The 22,199-nt window shown below is 37.9% G+C and overlaps 1 protein-coding gene across 3 annotated transcripts; it reads left to right on the top strand.

Annotated features, from left to right (window-relative positions):
• Window positions 1–448: 448 nt before the first annotated feature.
• Window positions 449–21,976, top strand: LOC108138876 (P protein). Of its 3 annotated transcripts, XM_017261404.2 has the most exons (12): window positions 5,122–5,271; window positions 7,264–7,822; window positions 17,124–17,230; window positions 18,211–18,355; window positions 18,433–18,493; window positions 18,557–18,695; window positions 18,881–19,785; window positions 20,151–20,480; window positions 20,544–20,891; window positions 21,073–21,220; window positions 21,283–21,376; window positions 21,443–21,976. In XM_017261404.2, the coding sequence occupies exons 2-12, from the start codon at window positions 7,746–7,748 to the stop codon at window positions 21,525–21,527; spliced, it is 2,439 nt and encodes an 812-aa protein (XP_017116893.1). In that variant the 5' UTR covers window positions 5,122–5,271; window positions 7,264–7,745; the 3' UTR covers window positions 21,528–21,976. The 3 variants fall into 3 exon arrangements, with proteins under 3 accessions (XP_017116891.1, XP_017116893.1, XP_017116894.1); XM_017261402.2 differs by lacking the exons at window positions 5,122–5,271; window positions 7,264–7,822 and adding an exon at window positions 449–832; XM_017261405.2 differs by lacking the exons at window positions 5,122–5,271; window positions 7,264–7,822 and adding an exon at window positions 14,164–14,625.
• The last annotated feature ends 223 nt before the right edge of the window (window positions 21,977–22,199 follow it).

The raw sequence follows: 22,199 nt of genomic DNA, 5'->3' as shown, positions 1-22,199 counted from the left end.
TGAATGTTCCGAGATTTCTTGCTTTGCCTCTCTTTAGTATTTTAGAAACCCTAATTTCATAATTTTCCTATTTTTGCACTTATTCCAAAATGCACCTAGGAAGAAAACATAAACAACCATAAATAATTCTTGAGTCTGACCATTGCCAAGTTCAATGTTGACCAGAATATCCGCGTATGAGAGTGCTTTGCATATAAGACCCAGTGTATTTAGTATATAGAAAGACAAACGCTGGTCAATAAACGAGCACAAGACAAAATAGAATAGCAACAAGGGATTTTCTCGGGTGGTTGTTGGTGTTTATTTGCTCTGCTGCTGCTGCGCTTTCCCCGCTTTCCACAGCGCTCGTTCCATAGGTAAATTGTATTTTAAGTTCTCAAACAAATGGCCACGAGGGAATGGAGGAGGTGACCTGACTCTTCCGCCATGTGGTGAGGAGACTGCCAGCAGTTTTATGGCAGCCGCGAGAGGGAAAGTCCGTCCCAGCGACTGACTGAATTTTAATTAATTTGCGCCAAGGAATAAAGTGAAAATTGGAAATTGGCTTAGACTTAGCAGTCTGCCCTTGTCGTCGCGCCCCGAAGGCCAACAAAGATGTGACAAGTGAACGAAATTCGCGAAAATTGTGCTGTTTTTTGGGTGTGCAAATTAAAATGACATCGCCCTATGGATATAGCAAGCCCACCTTTATGATAACCGACCACAGTCAGGATCCGTATCACTTGCAGCCGGGAGATGACGACGATGACCAGGATGAAGATGAGGAGCGACAATCCAAGCTGCAGGAGATCATCAGTTGGTTGCATCTGAATGCCAAGCATCGAAGCAAATGGTAAGTCAGGCACATCAAGTATACGCCCCGGGTGGCCCATTCGCATCAGCTTTTTTCTATATAAAGTATACGCCCGGGGGTGCCACTGCCAGTCAAAGTTTCTGTTGTTTATTTGTTTGGTTCCGTTTTCTCATTAGCCTGACATTTAATTGTGGTCGAGGAGAAGGTGGCCCCAAAACTTTTCTTTTGAATGTCTCGCTAAGCTCCTTAACAACGGTCCATCGGTCGCTTTTGTTTGTGTTCTGGTTTTTTTTTTTAAGAAATCAATTTGTGTACATTTTATGGATTTTAAGCCGCTGGGAACCACAACAGATGTTTCCCATTGATATTGATTACAATTTATTTGTTTATTGATATTGATCAGACTTAAATCTCGAATTCCTTGTAAGAACATTAATGTATGTATAATGATAAATATATGGCATATAACACTTGTGCTTAAAATAACAGGGGTGTTCAGAAAACTTATAGTTTTATAAAAATATTTTTAATTGGTTTATAAATTTTTTTAAGAAAATATCCTCTATAAGCATTTAGCTTTAAGAAACTTAAAAAAAATATATAAAATTAACTTTTAAATGTAAAGTTGCCTGCTAAAATGTTGTGACTACTACATTGTCCACTTTAACTATTTTTCTAACATCTGTATGTTAGATACCCAGCTGAGTAATGGATGTGGTTTTTTAGGGTTTATCCCTTTATATACATTTTTTCCAGAAACTCAAATGGAAGTTAATTCCGATTTAAAATAAATCTTGTTTTTGTTTTGTTAGGAAATCTTTCTGCGGCTAAGCTTTCCTGCTAAGTTTGTTGTTTTTACAAAATGGCTAAGGTAACCACAATAAGCTACTGAATGCCATTCAGCCTTTGTTGATCACAAGCTTTCAGACTTTGAGTGAATAATTCCAAGAATAGTTGGCAAAAACACATTTCCAGCTTAAGCCAATCTTTTGTTTAAGCATTTCGCTTCTGGGAACTAGCATTGGATATATCAAGCTTGTTTATAATGTAATACCTAAGTACAAAGAAACTGAGAAAATATTATTTATAAACAATGGGGAATTAATATTGACTTGCTTTGCATTATATTTATAGTGCTTGATTTCCGTTGGCAAATATGTGATTCAGCAGACTCCGCAGCTGTTCGTGATACTAAGACATTCGAGCTATTTTCCCTCTCTCATCTGGTCCATAAATAATGGCGCCACAAACAAGTGTCGTAGTCAAATTAATGCACACACTCCCACACAAATGGCTAAGCGTTATCAGTGGAGTGGAAAGCTAGTGTAATGAGAATTACATACACAGTTGGACTTCAATTAAAAGTTCCGCCTTGTTAATTAACCATTAGAGGGAAAACTTGAGATTGTAAATCACTGAGTTCTCTGGATTATAACGCAGTTATGCCTGGTTGTTATAGAGAGTGTATTTTTAACTATACAGGGTGCCTCTAAGCTTTTAGAAATAAGTAACTATTTATTAATTTGATTTATTTATAAAACCCAAATCCTCTAAACTTGTAAGCATTGAAAATATTTAAAAAAGTTTGTAAGAATAAAAGAAAAAATGTATTTCTAATATATTAATACTTTCTGAGATACCCTGTTACCTTTTAGCATATTGTTGACAAACAAACCTGATGCAAACCTAGTTATATAAGCACTTGTTATTATTTACATAATTATTTTTCATGAGCACAAACTGGGCTTTCGTTGTCTCCAGTAAGTCTTGAGAAATTCTAGAAACTATGAATTAATGAATGCAAATAGGCTGTAGTTAATTGACACTTTTATAATGGCTATGTTTTCCAATAGCTTATGGTCATCAGTTGGCCTTATCAAAGTGAAAGTTGAAATAGATATACAGAAAAGGGTTAAGAGTGAAAAGTTGAAGGCTGTCTATCGGCCTTGGCATTGACACATGAACACTTTGATGTGACTGGCCATTAATTTCGACCTTCTGTGGTACATTAGAAAAGTTTTTCAGCCACAAATAACCACGTGATCCCTCCAGGAACATCAAACCCAAGTTTGGTGGTGCCATGATGACATGAACTCAGTGTAAGTCGGTCGGCGGTGGGCCACATGTGTGTTGTTTGCGGAAACTCGTCATAGTTTCGGTAGTGAAAGGAGGACCCGATACCTATGCCAGTACATGAGGGGTTCCACTCACAATTTTCCGACAAACTGTAAATACTTTTCTGTTGCCAAGGGATGAGCTTAGGGGTTGTAAAAGTTCCGGCTTGCATATTGTAGTCTAAGTGTCGATGTCTATTTTTTTGGGGGCCAACCTTGGTGGCACAATTGAGTGGAAATAAATTATGTATAAGTTGTTATTATTATATGGGATTTACTTAATAATAGCTTAGCGGTGGCTAAGTTTTTTGGCCTTTTTCAAAGGGTTATTAAATTGTAATTGGCTATTTTAAAATTAAGATTATTTTATAAGCTTGGTGTGCATATTGGGCTTGGTATTATTTGTGTTTAAATTAAATAAAAATTGAAATATTGAATTTTTTTTTACTCATTTTAGACACGTTGTTTAAACAATTAAAAATACTATAATAGATTTAAATTCCTACCCAGCTGAGACTAATATCTCCATAAAAATGTAATAAGACTTAACCCATATAATCTCATGTTGGCGTCACCCAATCCCCTTATCGTTCAGATGGATAAACCGTAGCAGCCTTGAGACAAGACACAATTGTTATTGGAAAAAAGAACACAGAGAGCACACCTATTGCGCCTCACTCCGAACCTAGCTGTTCATCAGAATTATTATTATCATGTGGGTGAGGAAAATTGCAAAATAAAAGAGCGTAAATATTAGTCTTTAAAGCCGCTCAAATGTCAAACTGTCCGTGACGAGAACTAATATACACACGAGTTCACTTTTGTGCTCCTTGGAGTGTGTTTGCCTGCCGTTTCATTGTCAGTGGCATGGGTATAAGGTATAAGTTCGGGATTGCGAACCGAATTCGAGAAAATTGAGATGGGGCTTCTCGTCAGAAGCTGTTTGCATGGCCCGTTTGATAAATTCGCCTTTTGTCTGCCCATACAGAAAATGTGGCACACAAACTCATGCAAATCAGAGCGCGCGTGGGCCGTCTATATAGTCGGAATTGGAAGCTTCACTGGGATTTATCATCTTTGGCCTATAAATAAACCAGCGGTCGGCCTTAAATTTGATAAAGCTGTTTTTTTTTTGTTTTGCAGATTTCACTTTCGTTTTGAGGAAGTCTCGAAAGCTTTCGACGAGATTCTCGACTTACTTTATTGCCATTTACCTAACTATTTTTAGGTTTTTTGACAAGTGTCTTAAATTAGTACTAATTGCTCGACTTGTTGCTGGTGGATGATTTTGCGAAAGCAATTATATTATATTCTGATGCTTCAATTAGCAAGCTTCATTTGAAGTAAACAATTAATTAGACGAGTTGATTGAAATGTTAAATAAAGTCTGAATCAGAAAAAATGTATCAGTCTTTAGTCTGAAAATAAAGTAGGTTTTGGTATATATGTAGGTCAACATTATTTTGAATTGCTTTATATAAATGGCGTACATTAAAAAAATAATTGTAATAATTAGTGTCCCAAGGGAAGTTATTGTTTCACATTTACATGCATGAAAATGTTCATGCAATACTCAAAGAAATAATATTAAAGTTAAAAATAAAAATACAAAATACAAAAAAAAAAAAATAAAATAAAAATAAAATAAAATAAAAAACTTACAAATCTTAATATACAGTAAAGTAATTTAAAGTTTTGTAATTTGGTTTAAAGATGTAAGAACTAGAAAAATCAATTTAAAATTAAAAATAAATGTTATTTTTTTTTAAATTTTAAAAGTTTTTCATTAATTTATTTAAACCATGATTAAAATAAATTTTTTATTAATTTGGTGAAGAAAGTGACCATGTTCTTGAACAAGTAAACAAATAAGCTAGCTTAGCTGCTTTTAAAATCCGAACGGGCCAAAACCAAGTTCAAGTTGTTGGCCATTGGAATACGACCAATTCCAGCGGCAACGGAGGCATTCCCCAAAAACAGAGGCATTCAACAGCTATTGAAAACGTCGTGTTCCATTCAATTGCCGGCGGTGCTTTCAATGCGCCATTCAACCGAAAACAGCTGCGACATCGGCGACGCACGAAGCAGTAACACCAGTATCGGTATCAGTAGGTATAGCTATACGGCTTTAGCATCGGCAGAAGCATCGGCTTTGGCATCGGAATCGCCAGTAACCGGCTGAAATAACTAGGAACGCGGCGCTGAGTCCGCAGACTTATTCAGTTTACAACTTTCGCTTGAAACGGACGTGCGACTTTGTTTGTTCGGCAATCGCGTTCGAGTGGCAAACAATAGAGATTCAAATATATAATAGTCAAATAACTAAGTGTACAAATAAAGCGCACAAAAAAGAAAAAACCTTAAGTGAGCTTATCGTTTAGAAAGAAATAATCATAAACTGTCTAAAAGTTCAGGGTTGTGTGGCTGCAGCAGGGAAAGATGAACAAGAGATAAAAGCACATTTAATTATGGAAATTTTTTCTTTGTTCCACGGGCATTTGGACCCATCCAGTTTCCAGTTTCATATTACCTCAAGATAATTTTACTCATTAGGCGAGCCCAAAACAGACAGAAAGAGCAATTTCTTTGCATTAAGCGTTGGTAATTAGTCTGCTTCTGCTTCTGACTTTCTGAGTAATTGGCTAGCGTCTGGTGACCGCAATGCGTATACACAAGGATTCTCCAGGATTCAACCACAAGTTCTAAGTGGGAACAACTCCATCTGGTGTTTACAAAATCATGATTAAACATTCAAAGGCGATGGCATGTGAGCAGGTCCTTCATGGAAATAGGGGCTATCAGTGGTTGGCAAATATTTCATAATTTATGGATGACATTCGGGGTCGCACCTTGTGGCCCAACCCAATCAATAATTGACCACTGACAGGCCACGCAAATAAGTAATATTCTTAGTAGGACAAATTGATTCATCAGTATAACATCATCGAACTGGCAAATGAAAATGTAAACGGAAACGGAAACAGATAATAATTTAGAAGAGCCCCCACAAAAGTAGGCAACACAAAAACGCAGACCCATACGTGTCTGTCTTTCATATTTGTTTTTAAAGCTTTGCAAACTTTTCTTGACATTCATTTTAAATATTTATACCAGTCTAGATGTGCGTGTCCCAACGCAACACATCCTATCTAACATTTTTTCCCTGCCTCAAAGGCAATACAACATTTATGAGCTGGAGCCAACAAAAATGGCTTCTAAGGAAAACTCAAATAAATTTTAACTGATTGCTTTAGGCTTTTTAAAGCCCCAAACTTTTGTGGCGTTAATTTGCCAACGGTCCGTCAGCCAGGATACGAAAAGTTTTACTGCCAAAACATTGAAAAGTCTGTAAATTAAACACTCGGGTTGGATTGTATTGGAGTTCTGAATGCATAACTATAATTGATTGAAAACAACTAGTGATTAGGAACACATAATATGAGAATACATTTTACTGTCATGTGAAAAATCAGTGAATGCCTACATTGTCATACAAAAGTAAAGACAATTTAAAAAATATTTGAACAAAATTCAAAATAACAAAAGACATAGAAATTAATTTTTGTCTGTTTTTGTATATGTTTTATTTCACAAATAACAAAAATACCAGAAGAAAGGACAGGAGTTTTATTTAATATCTATTTATTTCCCATTCTCAACATATAAAATAGATAGATGGCTTCTCCACCTTGTTGACACATTTATGTAACAGCACACACTTATTTTTTGCCAAATAAATAAATTTCCCGCCCCTTAACGATGACATATCTTTGAAGGCAATTTCCGCTTAACGCACAGTATATTTTCGGCACCATTTTATGTTTTTTTGGCGTAAAACATTCAACCAAATGAGACCTTGCCACGTGTCTGTTTTGCATTTGACCCGTATTTTGGCCAAATCCCCCAGATGGCTTGCCATAATTTGAAATGTGTTTGGGCCGGGTTTTTAATTAGGCGCCCTTTCTAAATTGTTTAATGTATGAAAGCGCACTCCTACTAATTAGCAGCAAACACCATTATTAAATAGAACTTAATACGCAGATATATAGTGAACACATCGGAAATCAACCGATGGAACGTGCTCCATGAACCGCAGACGATGACGTACGTGATCATCCCTTGTCCCTTTCGATTAAGCTTTTTGATGTGCCAACTGATTTGGTTGATAGATGAAATGAGGCCATGAGCAAACTAAATGAATATTGATTCCCAATTAGGCTTCGGTTGAGCCATGTCTGTCAGGCGACTATTTTCGTCACTCTGGACCCTTAATAATTAATCCCACTTCTGCGTGACGCAACCATGAACTTTTGTGGCAGGCAGCTGTTTTGTATTTATCAATTTATTTACTACTAGAAGCCAACACTGCGTATGCGTGATTCGTTTATATGAAGCGAAGGCACAAAAGCCTATACTACATCAAGATGTACAAGAGAAAGGCCTAAACCCAAACCCAATAAATTCTTGTGATTTGCGATAATAATTAGTATTAATAGATAAGGGTTCAAACAAATCAAACGCTGAGAGTTGAAGTCAAAATCGGGTCTAGACATCTGCGGCTTAATTAATTTAACACGCTCCCGAATTCGGTCAAAATTGCTCCAGTTCGGGTTCACGCTGCGCCCAATACCCCGCCCCCGACCACTGCCACCCAACAACCCCGCAACAACAACAACAACAACAACAGCAACATCAGCAGCAAGACGACGGACACCGGCACAGTGGGTCACAGTGCCGCATCTTCGATATCGCGGCGCCACAGTGGACGTGGCAGTGGCTGTGGCAGTGGCAGGGTACCCAGCATCCACAAGAAACGCAAGAACATCTGGCCATTCAAGATGCGGGTGAAGGTGACCAAGCGCCTGTGGCCCCACCGACAGGCGTCCACCAAGAGCGACAGATTCCCACAGCCAAAGTAAGTTAGAAAGCAAAACGAACTAGGACTTAAAGCCGATTTTAAATGTATCATATATCATATATTTTCCTTTAGCCAAGTAAATAAAAATAAATTTATAAATAATTATTAATTATTTATGAGGGCTTTTAACGTTATCATTTTAAGCTGATAAAATGCAACAATTCAAAAGAGAAATATAAATAAATAACATTTCAACTTAATTAGTTCATTCACCATTTAAAAGGGTTTAAAACGTTGTCATTTTAAGCTCAGCAATTTTAACAAGTAAATCACAGAAGCAACGTTTCAATAAAAAGCATTTTTAGCTGACTATTAATTTGTCCGAGTTAACGACAACAAAAATTAATATTCTTGATAAGTATCTGACTATTTATTTAGAATTTTGAGAAGCAATCCACGAAATTGCTTTAATCCTATTAAAAACAATAGGTTTTTATTTAAGTTAAAAGGTAAAACGTGACATTAAACATCAATGGGATTATATACAGAAAAAACTAAAAGCAGCTTATAAATAAACCTAAAAACTAATTGAACCATTTTATTAAATAAATAATGTGTGAGAAGCTGCTTATAATCAAAGAAATGAAAGCAATTGTTGCTACAGTCAAAAGAAATACAATTTAATTTAATTCAATTATTTCAACTTCGGATCTTCATATTTTAAATTTTTTGATTCTATTTGAAGTTAATGTAGTTTAAAGATGTCATTTGTGAAGTCAAGCATTTTATAGTCGAATTTGTCCCTACATTTAGTCTTTTAAAGTACAGATTTTTGTTATGGTTACGAGCTGGTATGAGTTTTATTCAGTCGAAGTGTTCCTTTAACCTTTCCCATTACAAGATTGCGATTTTCGGGCAAAGATGCCAAAGTTCATGAGCCGAATCATGTTTAGCCGAACATCTGCTAATGCCGGATTCCCATACTCGTATATTTATATGTTTATATGGGTTTCTTATGTCTCAGGCAAGGGCACGTGCCTTTAACTTCGCAGGAGATTGGAACAGACAGGATAGAAGGCAGTTCCGGTGTCCGTCTCGACCACAACATAAACATAAACATGTAATCGTGTACGAGTCTAATTTTCCCTTGAATGGCAGCAACATGTGTCGGCCCAAAACGAGAAAAACAAAAACGAAATTAATGTCAGACATTTAATTTCCGTTTGCCTCGCAAACAAGGGACAAATGTGGGGAATCCTGCTTCCGCTGCCATTAATATTTCAATATAGAACACTTCAATGAATTGGCAAAGAAATTCGCAGGCATATTTCATAGAATCAGGTATTGGCATTCAGCAAAATCCATCAACCCATCCATCAATTGGGCTGCCAAGCGAGTCGTGCTTTTGGGTCCTCAAAGTGTCCTGGCTACGTGACCGACATTTTTCGTTTATTTTTTTTGAAGTGAGCTAAAATGAAGACAAAAACTAATTAATTTGTTTGTCCAAATGGGCGCCAGGAAAATCAACAAACCGAAAACCGACTTCTCCTTTCTGGCAAATTATTTTGCCATTAATTTTCAATTGGTTTTCCTGGTTGTTTTTTGGAAATAGACAAATGTTTGCAGCCAGAGCAAAACCAACTTGCTGTATACTTAATTTCAGTACGCGCATATCGCTCATCCGCCCTGTGAAATGGTAGCCGTTTTGAAGTAAGCCATTAACACCGCCACCCCGCCTCAAATGTGGGTCAGCCAAAAGTAAAAATTCTTTCACATAATGCGAATTGCGACGACGACCTCGTTCAAGCAGCCAAGGTCAAATTCTGGCCCAGTCTCAGTCGCCAATTCTAAGCTTCTTCACAATGTGATTATGAACCCGCCAGGATGTGTGCTTGTAAAAGTCGACGACAGCGAGGGCCATAAACATGGCACATGAATAATTAAAACATTTAATGCTAAATTTGGGTTAAAGCCCTGCAGTTGACACTTGCCAAGTTGAAAGACAAAGGAAAGGTCGTAACAAAAAAAATTGTTTAAAGTTGTCAAAAAATTAATTACATGCAGCTTGCTTTGGTTTTTATGCGTATATTTTTATAAAAGAAATAGATATATGTGTTTAAATATAATACCACTAAAAAATAAGTAAAAAGTAACTTTTAAAGACTAAAAATGGTGTAGAGTGTTTCTTTTTACATCAGTAATAATAGCATATCTAATAAGACAAAAAGAAGTACAAACAATTCAATCAGACATGACTTAACTGCATCATACAATTTCTATAAATAATTATTTTCCAACAAATGATTATTTTACAAAACATCCTATAATCTGAATACTAATAAGCTAAATAAAAGCCCCCGTATATAAATAAAATATTCTATAACTGCATTTTGATTTACTCGTTTAATACAAAGTAAAGTTTAAGTATGTGGAAATTAAAAATGCAAATATATACCAGCTATACCAGCAATTTGCATACGACACTCGACTGCAAGCTGAACCGTTTGTGTGTGGGAATGAAAGCCGTTCCCTTTCCTCGTTTTCCACCCTCTACCCCACTACCATCCACTACTTAGCCATGCCCCTGGCGAAATGGCCATTCTCAGTCACAGTTCGATTTATGGCGGCGTCGTCGAAACGTGTGACTATGAGCCCATTGAGAACGTGTGCCATTTGCCACTCTGCGGAGCAGCTGTATATTCTTCCAGGGTCCCAGCCCACGTCGCACACAGTCGCGTTTTCAATTAATTAACTCATATTTTTCGAAATGGAAAAATACTCGTACCGTCGGCGAAAGATTTAACTTGCTAATCGAGGGCTGCCACCACCTCCCTCCTCACCCTGATTTAAAAATAAGACTTAAAGTCGCTCACATGCGACTCGCCAAACGCTGAGTGCTGAGCGGTTTCAGGCTTTCAATTTTCTCGAATTTAATGAAGCGTGTCGCAGTGAAAGCGCCACATGAATGACATGCCCACTAGCGAAACGGGAACGGGAGAAGATTGCACTGAGGGAAAAGCTTACCAAGCCAAAAATGCGATTTTATAATTGTACTTTAAATGCTTAAATTATAAAATAATATTACAAGAGAATAAACGTGCTGATTATTAAAGGCTATCAGTTCAAAAATACTAATTTTACAAAAAATAATAATTTTTTAATGTTTTAAGATATAGAATGTTGATTGTTAAAGACTATCAGTGCTAAATAAAAATTATAAGATATAGAATAGGAATATTGATCTTAATGTTCTGTTTTAAAAGCGTTTAAAAGAAGATTTTTCTGCAAGGAAATGTAAATGTTTTCATTGCATACTTTTAGACATATTTTCTAGGGATTTTATTGCTTTTCTCTATTTTCATTATTGCAAATCTAAAGTTAAAATTGTAAATACAACTTTTTAAATGCTTTTTGAAATATTTAATGAACGGTTTTTTTTCATAAAATAGAATTTAACCGATACAAATATTTTGGCCTGTGCACATAAAATACAAAAAGAAAAGTTAAAACGGGAAGCCGAAAAAAAAATGGAAGAAAAAGCGGCCAAATGACCGACTGGATAAAATTACGTTTTTTCGGGTCTGTAATTTCGTTATCAACATTGTCGCACAATGACCTATATAGGCACATCTATCCCGACTGCCTGTGTGTGCGTGAGTGTCTGTGTCAGTACGGCTTACTTAAGCAAGTTTGAGTTGATTTAATATATATCCCGGCATAAGAGGAAAGCCGTTTGATGAGCGCGTGTTCATTTAATTTGTCAAACGGAAAAAGTGCGTGCACTTTCAATTGCTTCGCCACTCACACGCCTGAACTTTAATATGGTTTTAAAATATTTTCAGTTTGAGAAGTTATTTTTAGAAATTTATATTTATCTAGAGATGACGAACAAAAATAATTTAATATATTTGAATTGAATTGAATTCACAAGTGTTCGAAGCAAATGACTTAAAATTAATTGCCTTGTCTTTTACATGCAACAGCAAAAAACAAAGTGCACTGTAGATAAAAACGTTTTTTTTGGAAGTTTTTCTAGTCCTTTCTGGGTAAGCTAAATATTATAATATAAGAAATGTTTTCTTCACAATTAAATGTCCAACAAAATTATATAACTTAAAATTTTTTTTTTTTGTATTTTGAGTGTGATGCCTACCCTTCCACCTATCAAAATGCATTGCGAAATAATTGACGGATAGAATGGCACTCTGTTAAAAAACCCAATTGTGCTTAGACGGGGCGTGCCTCATCGGCAATTAGCCATTATCCATTGGAAGTGCGCACATTACGCTAAACGTCGACAACTGGTGCTTCGGTTTCCCTTCGATTTATGTTTCAATTTCGATTTCAATGCCATGGCTGTTAGCTGGCCGCCTTTCTGAAATGCGAAACCCCCGAGTTCGGACTCTCTTTTCAATTAAATTGCATTTCTCTCGGCCACGGCAAACACTTGTGGCAGCTTGGGTCAACACGGGCGATATATAGTACATATATATATATATAGTACATTATTCTTCATGCTTGGAGACCTTTTTCATTAGCCGAGCTGCAAAATGGCTATCATTAGGGGCTGGCGGTGTCAGATTGCAACTGTGGCCCTGGGCTGGCTTGATTTTCTAATCTAGGAGGGGGAAAGTATTGCATTACCTGCCGCATTATGCAAACTTGACAAGCGCACACACCTGTGACGTCAGTGAGTCAGCATTTGAGTTGGCCAAAAAAAGTAGATACTTTAAGCTTCAAATATTTTCTGCATATTCGACAAAATCTTTTCGTCTCGTTACATTACGTTACGTTTTATGTGATATGCGTCTGCCAAAAGTTTTGACAGGCGCCAGCTCCCTCGGGTGCCTTTCAATTACTGGGATTTAGAACGAATACGTTTTGAATTTCGCATCACGTGGGCGCGTTCGGATTTGGCTCAATTTCTCAACGGTTGCCCACGAAATTTGCATGCGAATTGAAGGCACCCTTGAACTCCAAGGCCTCGCGAAGCATCCCCTGAATACGCCTTCAATTTAGGCAGTCTACGGCTGTTTCATAATTCGCAGCGCTCCTTAACAGAATAATTGAGCCACGGAGCAGCTGATTTCTCGCCAAATTTGCGAATAAACCTATAATGTACAGCATAGACTGCGAACGACGCGAGCTCATAGCTCATCTCGTGTCATAAAATCGTTTAACACGAGCGGAACAAATTGATGAAAATTGTATCGGGTTGCTGCTTAAAATAGAATTTATAATTGGAACTATATAAAGTCAGATCAAAGTACTGCATTTTAGCGTATATTATTTTTTTTTTATGTTTCAATGAAATGTTTTCAAATGTTTTCTTTGTTCTAATAAATTGAATTGAGTAATTGATTCATTGAAAAATCAAAAGAAATTTTTTTAGCTAATGGCTGTTGCTTAATTTATTATACTATTATATTTTTAACAGGATTTTTTATTAACGAATTTATATACCAGTTGAACAGAACAAGTAGTGTTGAAACACCTTTATTTAGCCAAATTATGATCAGCTGATTTTTTAATTTATGATGAACATCAATTTATGACGTGCACATTTAATTTATGCTGTTAAAAATGGAATCTAAAATAACTTGTTTTTTTTAAAGTGTTCTATGGTTCTTAACTCCTTAAAAATCTCAGCGTAGCGCAGCGCAAGATCAAAAGCATCGCAGAACAACTGTCAAATGTGATAAATCAAGTGTAATTGAAAGAAGTGCAAATAAGCCAACGCCAGCGGCAGCAACAACAATGACGGAAGAGAGTGGAAAAGTAAACACTGAGCAAATGAGAGGGTGCACTCGGTGGAGCCGAAAGTGAACCCCCGTCGTGGGTGGGTGGAAGGTGGAGAAAAATTATATTTTTGAGTTAAACTGCACAAAAAAAAATTCTTAAGAAAAGTAATCCAAACATTTAAAAACTTAAAAATGTTTTTCCATGTATATATATTTTATTTAAGAAACAAAAATCTATTTTTATTCGACAAAAAAATATTTTATATAATTTAAGGTGATTTTAAATTATTTTTGTATACATTTTATTTGTTACAAAATATTTTACTAGATTTTGAACTTGAAAAAAAATAGTTTCACGTGGAAGACATAATATTTTTCCAAGTGTATAAACGATGGTTATGATCGGTCGAGTTTGTTGTGGGATTTTGAGTGCACTTGCAGTTGCCGCAGAGAAAGCATAAATGCGAATAATGAGCAAAGCGCGGTCAGCGCAAGATAACTGATGATGATGATGGAAAGCGAATGTGAATATCAGGAAATTTTATTTGAGCTCTTGTTTACCTTCTTCTTTGGCGCTCTGCTTCGCCACTGCGACGCTGCTGCGAGTGCGGCTGCATTAAAACCTACAAAATAGGGTAAAAAACTGCGGACGACAGTTAGTACCGCTTCAGCTTTCGACCGCATATATACGCCCGATCCGAGTCACGATCGGCGGCACGGCATTAAAGAATACAAAAAACCGAAAAGGGCACGCGACAATAAAAAGCGCAGTTGAACTGAAAGGCCATTCGCGCTGCAACAAGTGGTCAAGGCAACGCGATCCCGCTATTTAATTAAAGAGAGCCGTCTTTTGCTCAATTTTCCCCATTATCCCAGCGGCGCAAAAATATGCGATTAACAAAGGAAAATTCATATTTTCCTCGGCTTTCGTATTAAAGCAATTCGCGTGTGTGTGCGTAAATGCAATTTACGTAATAGTACGTTTTTTTTTTGCGGATAAACTTGTTGAGTGTAACATTTTAATACCCGATCCCAAGACCCCTGAACTTTTTTGGTTTCCACTCCAAGGATGGCCTACAACTATGGCAACAGCTCCGAGGATAACGCATACGACGACGAGTATGTGCCTTAAAATCAATTGTGTTCTAGCCTTACGCAGCTTGTCATCGCTTTTTTATGAATTTACCTCCGCTACAGAGAAAGAAATGAATGAGATCAAAAGTTGGCATTGAAACATTTGCCACAAAAATCGAGCTATTTAAAACTGTCAAACTAAATTGCACATTGTTAATGTGGAACAGAATCTTACATAATGATATATACAAGTAAATTTATTTCCAAAATCAACAAATATACAAAAGTTTTCATAGCAGATTTAGGATGTAAAATTATTGCTATTGATAATTCTATGTAGATCTTTCAATTGGTTTGTTTTTAAAAATGATTAAACGCTTTTTGTCTGTGTAGCACCCGAAGGAAAAACCGACAAATTGTCGGGAGCTTCAGTCGAGCGAAAAACTCGTTTGGCTCCTGCTAACGATAGCTCGAGTTCCCTATACAGGATATGCCTGTGTTTGTGGGTGTCCTTTCACTGCGGGCTGACGGGTGAATCAATCTTTGACACGGACACTTGTCTTCACTTCAGCTGATGAAAGCCGTGACATAAAGTAGCTGTTCAAAGTATTAAGAGCCATCAACAAAATCATTTAATCATTGCGTTGAGGAGACAGCGGCTGCTTGAGTCTTTGCTTTTCTTTTCCTCTTAGGGGAAAATTCTCAAAGACATTACTTTGTAAAATTGCAATTACTTTTGAAAGTAATTATGTTAAGGGCATGTTTTGATTAGCAGAAGTTAACGTTAATCAGTGGCAACAAGCTAGAAGCTATTCAGGAATTTTGTTTATCTTTTTGAAGATCATTGGATTATTGGACAATGCTGATAGAACAATACTTAATTTAAGATATTCGTTGAAAACAACTAACTAAAACGCCCACATGAGCTACAAGCTTTGTTCAATTAGGATTCCCAGAAGTCTTTTTCTTTGGCACACCCATCGACACTTGTCTTCATTTCACCTCATCACATGGAGAGATCTTTGATTGATCTCATGACTAATGCACGAGCTGTGAAAACCAGAACTGTCTAATCTGAGTATGCCAATTGAGGCAAGTTCAAGCTGAAATGTCGGTTTTGCTATATGACCGCTATATAAAAACAGAAATACAACGGTGTGCGTTCGGTCAAGAAAATCAGTGTCAGCATTACTTTGGCGGTCTTGTCTTTGTTTCTGATTCTGATTTTGTTTTTGTTTATGACATGACTACATCGCGTCCGTCCAGCAAGTTAGAGCTAATTGAAACCTAAGTAAATATAATTTATGACTTATTTCGAGCACTTTTCATCGTTCTAACGCAGGCCTAAGTAAATTTAGTCAAGCCGAGCGAATTAAGATTTGTGTGGCCACTTGAATCAAGTGCACAAATTGCATTTATTTAGCCCGCACACGTGATGCGATTCCCAATGCACTCCAAGTGTGCCTTCACCGAGGAACCTTCCCCCAGTTCCCATCTAATTCTCCGAACAGACCTCAGCTGCTTGGGTCCCGGCAATTATGGCAAAGAGTCATTAAACTCGCATTTGAAATGGAAATGTAACTGAAAACAATATTTTATGGCCAGTACAAATAGACATCTTTCTTTGGTCTGATGAGTTTTCCTCTGATAACGACCTTAAAGCGAGTCTGACTTATATAGCTGGCTGAATGTCGCATCTGGCATTGCGCTTTAATTGAGCTCGGGTACCGCGATTCTTTGGCAATTCAAGAAATCTGTATTTTGAAGATTGCTTCGGTCAGTTTGTGTGGAAATTAGAATAAGAATTGCTAGAATTTAAGTTATCTTGTGGGCTACGTGACGCACGGAACGTTGCTTTTGGGTGCTCCATTATGATATATTCTACATTAGTAATAGGAACAAAGGCATTTATGAATGAATCATGAAATTTATTCATAAATTGACAACCAAGATATTTTTATAATTTTATTATTGGATTTAAGACTTCAAATCCTTTTTCCATTTATACCCATCAGTTTTTGCTTATCCTTTTTTTGCCACCTAACTCGCCAAATACATTTACTTAAATCTGATTTTATGGCCAGCTCCCTAAAAGCCATTTCAGATATGTTGTCAATCAGATTCCTTGCCAAGAAGATTTTCATTCACTTTCTTAACCACAAGTGAATTTCCACTTCATGTAGCATAAGCTGAGACCCTGTAGAAACCCTTTTAGGGTAAACAACTTAAATTTAAAGTCTCTATAAGAGTCAAATCAAATAAATACAAATTGTTGCACGCACGAGCTAAAGAAATAAAAACGAATAGAGGGAGAAAATCAATATGGATGTGCTAAAAAATTTATTGAATGTTTTTGGCAGGGCGCTCGAGCCACGCCCACGCACCTGAACAAACAAATTCCAACACAAGTCCTGGTAATCTTATTAAATCTTGATTCTTTGCTTATTTTCTTCTTCTTTTCGGCGGTGCGTTTCATTGCTCCCCGATGTGTAACAAAAATCCTGCCCCATCTCGTCCTGCTCCTTGCTCAAACACACATGCAGCGAAGTAACCGAAGGTGCCTTACAGGTCTGGCGAACTCTGCCGGAGCGCATTCGTCAGGATCCCAGTTTAGCGTCCTTTCGCCAGGAGCACGAACGTTTACACGGCGGTAAGTTGCGGCATTCTGGCCATCCTCCTGCCCCCCGGATCATATAATTTCCATTTTTTATGTCTGGCTGTTGCTACCTTTTTTATTGCCGTAATTATTGCTGTATTTTTTATTGCCATTTGGGTCGGCGTTGGCATTGACATTGGACAATGTCCGGGTTTTCTCCTGATTTGCATACCAAAAACTTAAGTCCAAGCTTGTCTTCAATTGTTTTGATGGAAGCACTATTTGGGGATTGGCAAATTATAATTCTGGCAAGGTTCTCATAGTTTTCCGGCATATGTTGTTATTTTGAAAATTAAATTAAGGGGCACATCAAAAAAAAAAAAGTATATCCAAGTCATGCTGTAAAATATTGTAAATTCTTAGAAAAAATAAAAATATAACAAGTCAGAGAAATCTTTACTTTTACACTAAATAAATCTCTGTTCTTCAAGACTTCCTATATTTTTGAATATATTTAAAATTTAAAATGAATATATAACGATAGGTTATATAGGTTATTGGTTAAAAATTATTATTATTTTTTTGAAAAGTAAAATAAGTTTTATAAATTGCCAATAAAAAGTTCAATCAAACTCAAATAAAAGGGCGTCATTCAACAGTATGTTGAAAAGTAATTCCCAAACCCAACGGCTAAATTTAGTGTCCGGAACCTTCGTCTTCCTAATGTGTCCTTTTGCGCATCCTTGTCTGCAGCCATCAGTCAGCTGGCGAATGTGTCCCCCAGCTCGCTCATGGCCATTTATGGGTATTTATAGCCTGCAGTCGATTACCGTGCGGCTGAGCCAATAAAATAATGCCAACACGTGGCTGGGCCAAGTTAATTCAGTTGCCCGTCAGTTGTCCTTTCGCGAGCAGCGAATGAGTAAATTTTCGCACAAATATTTGCCAGTTCCGGGACAGGGTTAGGTCAACCAGCCAGAATGCGGGCATTGATTAACTATGGCTTTTTTTTAATGAATCTATTCCCATCACAGATGTTGATCCCTTGCAAGCGGAGGAGGCGGAAGTTCGGGTGGAGAACGGACACCACGAGGAAACGGCCATGGCCAACCAGGCCTTCACACAGATCGGGATAAATGTGACGAACGAGGCGGGTCAGGTGCGGGTGCTCGACGGCAGGTTCGTAGTTCTGTGCCTCTCGATTGTCAGTTACGTAATTAGTGCAACCAGTTTTCTGTGATTCCCCGTCATTCCAGGGACCTGGAGAACAACAACGACGATCAGCACGACGAGGCCGAACCGCATGCCAAAAGTTTGGTGGGTACATTGGTGGGCCAACTATCTGAGGAAATATTTACCATTATTCATGTGCTATTACAGATCCGAAAGTATCTCATCTGGTTCAAGATAGCCATCCTGCTGGTGGTCTGGTGCGTCTTCACCGCCTTCCTAATGTCCAACAACGAGCATGTGGATCAGCTGAGTCTCATTAGTGTTCCTAGGAATAGCTCACCAAGAGGTGCGATAATAATCCTTATATTTACACCCTTGCAGAGGGTATTGCAATTTTATATTTCCTGATCAGAGTGTCGATCTAGCCATGTCCGTCTGTTATGCGAATATCATTTATTTATTTTACACATTATTCATTAAAAATTATTTTTGTAAAGATTGATATTGATCGATTCCCCTTCCGTTTTTCAGTCTTTCCCATTGCCACCTCCAGTCTGCAGAGGATTGGCCTGGGCCTGCGAGGACCCTTCCGCTTGCAGGAGAACGAGCTGGCCATCAACGAGAGCGTTCCACTGCCGCTGCTCCAAGTGCAGGTGATGCGCACCTACTTCGATGGCGAGGGCATGGAGATCTACATCGAGAATGCCAGCCAGTTGTGGCAACTGGACGTGGTCTATCCGGACTTGATCGATGCCACCCAGGACACCAAGAAGCAGCGAACCTTCGAGCTAAGTGCCATCGATCCCTTGTGGTTGGCGCAATCCAATCGCACGGAGCTGAGCTTTGAGTTCACCAGCAGTATTGAGGGGGAGTTGCCATTGCAACTGAATGTGGATGAGTCCCCCATCTACAAGCGGGATGGAGTCATCTATGCGGCAGTGGTCCTCTGCGGACTGTATGTGATGATCATCTGGGAGATTGTGAATCGAACCTTTGCCGCCATCATCGCCTCCACGCTGTCGGTGGGAATACTGGCTGCTCTGAACTCCCGACCCTCGATGGCCACCATCATGGGCTGGATCGATGTGGAGACGCTGCTGCTGCTCTTTGGCATGATGATCCTGGTGGCCATTCTGTCCGAGACGGGCGTCTTTGACTATCTGGCCGTGTATGCCTACAAGATCACCAACGGACATGTGTGGCCGCTCATCAATTGCCTGTGCCTGTTCACAGCGGTCCTATCGTCCTTCCTGGACAACGTAACCACCGTACTGCTGATGACCCCGGTGACGATACGACTCTGCGAGGTCATGTGCCTCAATCCGGTGCCCATACTGATGTGCATGGTCATCTACTCGAACATCGGCGGAGCACTAACTCCGGTGGGGGATCCGCCCAATGTCATCATTGCATCGAATAGCTACATATCCAAAAATGTGAGTCTTACCTTCTTTTCGAGTATTATTAATTTGTCCGCTAGAGTTTTCCCAAAATATTCTTGCGAACTGAGCTTTTTTTGAATCTTTAAAATCACTAAACAAAAAATCTCAGTTAAAATCTCCAAGTATAATATATTTATTTATTTTTTTTTTATTTTTGGATTAGATCTTAATGTGTAAAAATGTAATTTAAAGTTACTTTATATCCAACTTAACTGTAATTTATTTAAAACACATAGTACTAATGTACCAATTTAAACATTGATTTTATATTTAAACTCCTTAGTAAGATATTTATATATTTAGCAGAGTATGCATTTTGTTCACAAAGTTAAATATTATATAAATTACTTAATTTTCAGGGCGTCAACTTCGCTGTCTTCACGTTGCACATGTTGCCCGGAGTTCTCCTGGTAATGGTGCAGACCTATATCCAGTTGCGCTTCAAGTTCCGCAACATCAGTGATCTGCAGTTCAAGGATTCTCCGGAAGTGGAGGAACTGCGTCACGAGATTCACGTGTGGAAGCGAGCGGCGGCCAGTCTATCGGCCTATTCCAAGGACGAGGAACTGGTGCGGCAGACACTGATGAAGAAAGTGAACCGCTTGAAGAGAAGTCTTAAGAAACGCATGACGGCGGTTATAGAACCGGCACCCAATTACCAGCAAACCTTGGCAAATCTTCAAGCAAAGGTAATGGGTATTTATCAAGATATATCTATTTTACATATTTATATTGAATTTCAAATATTTCAGTACCCCATTCGCAACAAGCCGCTGCTGATCAAGTGCTCGGCTGCTTTGCTTTTTGTGATCAGTTTGTTCTTCCTACATTCGGTTCCGGAACTGCAAAGATTATCCTTGGGCTGGACCGCTCTGCTGGGTGCCATATTCCTCATTATTCTGGCGGATATCGAGGACATGGAGGCCATACTGGCACGTGTGGAGTGGTCAACGCTGCTCTTTTTTGCAGCTCTATTTATACTTATGGAGGCTCTGACGGAGCTGGGTCTAATCGAGTGGATTGGCAACATGACCGAGGGCATTATCCTGGGCGTAGGCGAGGATCGGCGTCTGATGGTGGCCATTTTGATAATACTTTGGGTGAGTTCTTAAAGTACAAAATACCTTAAAAGATACCTAATAATGGGAAACAATAAAATGATTACAAAATGTGTTATATAAAATGCAAACTATTAAGACTTTATCACTATGTTAGCTTACTAAATAGCTTAAATTGTATCAATATTTATATTTTAAACTAAATACTTGCATTTACTGCTAGGTTTCTGCTGTGGCCTCGGCTTTTGTGGACAACATTCCACTGACCACGATGATGGTGAAGATCACCATATCATTGGCCCAGAATAGCACCCTGAATCTGCCCCTGCAGCCTTTAGTTTGGGCCCTGGCCTTGGGAGCCTGCTTGGGAGGTGAGTTTCGGAGGTCTTCAACCTTTGAAGATTTATATTTACGAGTATTTTTCCCCTTCTAGGCAATGGCACTCTGATTGGAGCCTCTGCCAATGTGGTCTGTGCCGGAGTGGCTGAGCAGCATGGCTACAAGTTCACCTTCCTGCAGTTCTTCAAGTAGGTTATTAAGGGATATTCAAAAAATACTGTCCATTAACTCGATAAAATCTTTAACACCCACAGAGTTGGCTTTCCCATCATGATCGGTAGCATTATAGTCACCACGGGCTATTTGCTCGTCTCGCACTCGCTGTTCGCGTGGCATTGATGAAGGGCCCCCATCTAGGAGTTGACTGTGTCGATTCGCAACAAGGCGCACTTTACCTCGTTACCTAACGGACAGAAACTGTTCCAGATGCCACACCCACATCCACACCCACAACCACACCCACACCTATCGTGTTTTCGGAACCGAAAACATCACCAAGCTAGAGAGGAACCAATTTCTTATGCGCTGGCCATAAGTGTTGGTTCTGAACCAAACAACAACACAGAGAAACTGAAACGAAGAATATTACATAAAAATACATTTATTTTTACACATCGTTGTTAGTGTAGTGTGTAGTCTAAATAACAATAAAAAAACAACAACAATTAAGAGAATTAAAATAAATATAAATTAATTATTTACAATTAATAATGTCGCTGAACTGTGAAACAATTGTTAAATGTTAAATGTATGAATACGAATCAAATAAAAACGAAACAATTAAACAATTTAATGCGTATATGCTTAAGAGCAAAATAAGTTTTTTTTTTTATAAAATTTATTGTCTGGTAATAAAAACATTACACAAGAAGTTAATATATTTGATAAACACAAACATGTTTTATGTCTTTTTGTGTGAAGTGTATGTTTTTTGTTTTTTATAGGTGTGTTATTAAAAGAGTGTTAAAATGTTTGTTGCTTTCTGGAAAAGTCTTTTTTTATTTATTTTTT

Source organism: Drosophila elegans, unplaced genomic scaffold (assembly GCF_018152505.1).
Source record: "Drosophila elegans isolate 14027-0461.03 unplaced genomic scaffold, ASM1815250v1 contig_814, whole genome shotgun sequence".
Lineage (NCBI taxonomy): Eukaryota > Metazoa > Arthropoda > Insecta > Diptera > Drosophilidae > Drosophila > Drosophila elegans.
Note: the sequence above shows the minus strand (reverse complement) of the source record. Positions and strands in the feature narration are given on the sequence as shown.

What these genes read in the sequence shown, in the direction of transcription:
- LOC108138876 (XM_017261402.2), top strand. Translation starts at nt 654, where the DNA reads ATGACATCGCCCTATGGATATAGCAAGCCCACCTTTATGATAACCGAC. An exon ending in GCCAAGCATCGAAGCAAATG is followed by an intron (nt 833 to 17,123) that starts GTAAGTCAGGCA and finishes ACACACATGCAG; the next exon opens with CGAAGTAACCGAAGGTGCCT. An exon ending in AACCGCATGCCAAAAGTTTG is followed by an intron (nt 18,494 to 18,556) that starts GTGGGTACATTG and finishes GTGCTATTACAG; the next exon opens with ATCCGAAAGTATCTCATCTG.